A 4,847-nucleotide genomic window follows, 5' to 3' on the forward strand; every position below is an offset into this window, starting at 1 on the left:
CGAGCAGGGTGGCCGCGAGCAGGGCGCGCGCGTGCATGGCGAGGACGTCGACGCGGGGACTCGGGGACGCAGGGACCCGGGACGGCTGGCGCGGACGGCGCGGGCTCAGGAGGGCGCGCGCCAGGAGCGCACGGCCATAGCGCGGGGAGGGGATGGGACGCGCTCGCTGGCTCGCAGGTCTGTGGGCGGAGGGCCCCACCGCCTTTAAAGGCCACGGCCCAGCCCAACTGGCTGGAAGGGGCGGCCCGGCCCCGCCCCCGTGCCCAGGCCCCGCCCCAGGTCCCCGGCGGCCTTGGGGGTGGGGGGGCGAGGGGTGTAGAGCGTGCAGGAGGCCCTGTGGGTGGGCTGTGGACAGCAGGACCCGTAGGGGCCACCTCAGCCTCCCTTTGAAATGGAGTCCAGAGGGTACCCCGAGAGGGTACCCAAGCCCTTCCTTAGCCTGTGTCCCCCGCTTAGCAGGGGATCCCGGCAAGGCACGAGCACAGCAGGGCGGACCCCTGTCTCCTGGAATCTCCCCAGCGGGAGTCGGGGTTTCAGGCTCTGTGACTCTGGGAGTCGTCTCCGTTATCCCTTCCATAAGGCGGGTTTCATGGCACATCCCACTTCTCGGGGCTGCTGGGAACGTGCAGCGGGCGCTGTCCCTGGCCCTCAGGACAGTGGCACAGGCAGCCCCGGAAGTGGAAGCTGGTTCTGTTCCCCTGGTTCCCCCCGTGTTCTCCAAGGGCCACCTCAGACCCAGGGGCAGGACAGGGCCCAGGCTGTGCCAGGGACTCCAGGCTGCCTTGATGAGGCTGTGGGGCAGAGGGGGCAGCGGACCCCTTTGGAGGTGAGCTGCGGGCTGAGGAATCCGGAGGGTGGCCACGGTGGGCGAGACTAGCCACCACCTGGTCTGAGGCCCCACGCAAAAGCACCAATGCCGTGTCCTGCGTGGCAGACCAGGGAAGCCTGCGCGGCCCTTAAACACACATGACAGATGGCACGACTGCGGGGAGGGCACCTCCACGGCTCCGGAGTGAGGACATTTAGAGGACTCGGGTGACGTAGGAAGCCAGGGCCGGCAGCGTGTGGATGAATGGCTAGCCCCAGCGGGAGCTGTGTGTGAGGTCCAGCGTTACCCAGCAGGAGGGACCGGGGGAACCCTCTACTTCCCTTGGGACCGTGTCCAAGTAGGCTCGGGCCTGCTTCACTGCAGAAGGGTTCAGTTAGAGCCTGTAGGAGTGAGTCTTTCTCATCCAAGTGTACGGACACTGGGTTAGGGTGGAGGGGCGCTGGGGTGACAGGTGCGGGGCTAGGGCTGTGGAGGCCCCCGCTCTGCCGAGGAGGTGGTGGGGGAGCGGCCCGTGAAGCAGGAGTGTCTGGTGGACAGGGAGGAGGGAGTGGGTGGAGACCCCAGTGTGAGCACCCGGAGACGGGAGACCAGGAGCACAGGGTACTGGGCCATGAGGAGATGTGGCGGGAGGGCTTCCCTATCTGAGCCCTCCCCGCAGGGACCGCGTCCAGGCCTCTGAAGGTGTCCGGGTGTTCTGCTTGGAGTGAGCCAGAGTGCCGTGAGTTGGTGACCTCGTGCACGGCCTGGGCTGCGTTTGGCCCTGGCCTGGGCTGCTGGCTCCGTCTCTGCAGAGTGGGCTTGGGCCTGTCTCTCCCCTGAGTGTGTTTGGTGGGGACCTGTGGCTCAGGGTCTGGGGACCCACCACCCTGAGGACACTGGCCCTGGAGGCCCGGCTCACATCCTGGGGTTCTCTGGGGTGCAGACAGCCGGAGACTTGGGAGGGCCAAAGCGCTCTTTTCCTCCAAACTTTTTGCTAGCAGATGGGGAAGCTGAATCCAGAGGAAGCTGAGTTTGCGCAGCCTCTGCAGCCTGCAGGGGGGTGCAGCCTTCGCCCCAGCTCTGCAGGCGTCCGCTGGCCTCCCAGGTGGGGCAGGGGCCGTTCACTAGGACCTTCGAAGGCTCCTGTGCAGCCGCCCTGTGTCTGACCAAGCTGCGGACTGCGCTGCCCCCGGGGCCCCCATCCGACCTCTGCAGCTGCTCTGCCAAGCGGGCATTTAGTTCCCGAGGCCCGAGGGACGGGCTGCCGGGTCTGTACACGGGTCCGGGTGTCTTCCCCTCCTGTTGGCTCAGGGGCTGCGGAGGCCAGAGCCCTAACAGCTAGCGCCCCCTGCTGCTGCCGCCCCGCACTGCTGCTGCGGCCAGGACGCCTCCTGCCCGCCTGCCACCGGCACCGGCGAGCTCTCCAGACCCCTCCCGTGACTCTCGCTGAGGGGGACATCACGCTGGGTGAGGCCACAGCTCACTTCCCTTTGGGGACCTGGCCGACATCTGGCCCCTGCCCCGCCTGTGATAAGGCTCCCAGCCACGTTAGCGGGTGACTCAGAGCTGGGCCGGCTCCGCAGCCTTCCCGCGCTGGGCGGAGGGTTCCTCCACCCCTGCTGCGTGGGGCCCCTCCCCCGCACCCCTCTCTGGCCCTGCCCGCTGTCCCTGCCTGCGGCGGGTGCAGGCACACAAGCACGACAGCCAGTGCGTCTTGTTACCTCGGCAGTAAGGCAGTAGGACACAGAAGCAGGTGACGCGCCCTGGTCACACAGCTGGCTCTGCACAGGAGGAGCAGGACCCGGACCAGGCACCACACCTCTGAGCTCCCTCTCTAGGACCCCAGCAGAGAGACTGGGGCAGAAGGAAGCAGGCGTGGAACAGGGTCCCGGGGAGCCGAGCAGCAGCAGGGCAGAATGGCACAGCACCCCAGCCATGTGTGGGTGGCCCGCCAGGAGGGTGGTGTGGGTGCCGGAGGGACCTGAGACAGCATCTCAGCCCGAAGGGCCAGGCAGTCCCACTCAAACTGTCTTCAGCAAAACAGTCAGTCCCGGGTGTTCCAGCTGCAGGTGTGGCCTGATCCAGGCGCTCAGGGTCCTTGGCCCATCGGGTGCTGGTCACATTTGAGGACCCAGGCCCCCGCCCTCCAGGGGGCGCTCCCTGCAGCTCCAGCAGGGAGCACCATATGGCACTGGCCATGGCACTGGCTATGATGCTGACAGGGCTGTGGCCTCCACTCCAGCTGTGGTCTCCTCTGGCCGGGAAGCCGTTGTCTGAGACTTGGCAGGTGGGAGCTGTGTGGTGACCAGGACCAGGAGGCCAGGGTGACCCTCCACAGCCTCCTGAGAGGGCCAGCCTGCCTCTGTGCACACACTAGTGATGGGGAGCTCACTACCCCCAAGACTGTCCCTTTAGTGCTTGGACCCTCTCCTTTCCTGGAGCTGCACCCTGTCCCATCACCCTGAGGGCTCAGAGGAGAGGTCGACCCATAGACATCCGAGCCGGCCCCCAAACTCAGCTCCCAGGGTGCCCTTGCACCTGTTTCCTGTCTCATAGGAACATGAAAAGAATGACTTTTTCCTAAGGTTCCTAAGTGTCCCTGGGTGCAGTTGGCAGAATTCTAGGGCAGACCCAGGCCCTAGGCCTCAGCCCGTGTGCTCAACCCCTGGGAGCCCCTCCACTGGGGTAGATGGGCTTGGCCTAATCAGGTGAGCCCTTCAGAAGGACCAGGTCCTTCCCCGGGGAGCGGGCACAGTGTGAGAGGTCAGACGGGCGGTGTGCAGGGGACCAGGAGGCTCGGCAAGGACTCACCGAGATTCAGGGCCACTGGGTCCGACCCGGGGGTTCACGCTCTGCCCAGCTCCTCTGTGTCCCACACCCATTTTACAGCAGGGAAACTGAGGCCCGTGAAGAGGGAGTGGGGAACTGAGACCACCAGGCTGATTGGTAATCAGAGGCCACCCTGGCCGAGCCTCTGCGGTGCATCAGGTACAAACCGTCAGGCGTGCAGTCCTCACAGCCTCAGAGTATGTGCGACTGTGACATGCCAGTCCCTGGCACAGACCGTGGCACAGAGATCCAGCCATGGCACCCCGGGAGGCCACCAACACCCGAGCCTTGGGAGGGACCCAGGTGCACCAGGCCCCAAGCCGGGGCCCCTGTCCTGCCAGCTCCGGGGTGACCCTGGCCCAGAGCCCAGGTGCTGTTGCTCTGCTGCTCTGACCCTCAGTTTCCTCTTTATGATTGGTTGATTAATGGATTGATTTCTTGAGACAGTGTCTCACTATGTAGGTTGGTCTCAAACTCATGGTGATCCTCCTGCCTCAGCCTCCGAAGTGCTGGGGTTACAGGTGTGTGCCACCATGCCCGGTTTCCTCCCCTTCAAAATGCTCTCCATTGCTGCCAGGGGACCAGCAAGCAGGAGGTGAAGAACCAGGCCACCCCACAGCCCCTCTGCCCTGATGCCCCCACTCTGAGACACCCTGCAGCACACATCCGGGCATCCCGGGCTGTTCCCGGAGAGGTCCCCAGCCGTCTCTCTTCCTCTCCCCTGCCCCTTCCTCTGACCAGCCCCACCACCTCCGGCGGTTCCCAGGCTGCTCTCAGCGGGGACTTCCTCTCACCCCCATCCCGGCTCCCTCCCGGCAGGCGCTTCCTCCCGCTCTGCCCCTCCAGCCCACGAGCCCACCTCCCAGGTCCCGGTCTTCCCAGGTCCCGGTCTCCTCCGCACAGCCCCGTGCTTTCAGATCAGCTCTCCCGAGAGAACACTGTCACACGCCACGGTGTGCAGCACAGGAGTGCTGGCGTGCTCACAGCTCTGCAGCCATCACCACACCTAACTTCAGACCAGCTCCGTCATCCCCAAAGGAGCCCCACACCCGTGAGCATCACCCCCACCTCCCTCTCCCCCGGCCCCAGCAACCCCTCCTCCACGCTCTGTCCCCATGCTGATTCGGGGCATTGCGTAGGAACAGAGTACGTGGTCCTTGGAGTCTGGCCTTTTCTAAGGTTCCTGCACGTTTAGCAGGACTCAGGACTC

At 65.6% G+C, this 4,847-nt stretch overlaps 1 protein-coding gene across 1 annotated transcript in view; it reads right to left on the reverse strand.

The window, feature by feature from the left end:
• Htra3 (HtrA serine peptidase 3) overlaps positions 1-3,007 on the reverse strand; it is a gene marked incomplete in the record, with an annotated part of 24,143 nt that extends 21,136 nt beyond the window's left edge. Inside the window, 5 exon segments of the mRNA XM_013506746.1 lie at positions 1-179; positions 1,728-2,122; positions 2,177-2,254; positions 2,530-2,642; positions 2,830-3,007. Of these exon segments, the coding sequence (XP_013362200.1) occupies positions 1-179; positions 1,728-2,122; positions 2,177-2,254; positions 2,530-2,642; positions 2,830-3,007 (943 nt within the window).
• Positions 3,008-4,847: the final 1,840 nt, after the last annotated feature.

Source organism: Chinchilla lanigera, unplaced genomic scaffold (assembly GCF_000276665.1).
Source record: "Chinchilla lanigera isolate Chin_1 unplaced genomic scaffold, ChiLan1.0 scaffold00113, whole genome shotgun sequence".
NCBI classification, from domain to species: Eukaryota; Metazoa; Chordata; class Mammalia; order Rodentia; family Chinchillidae; genus Chinchilla; species Chinchilla lanigera.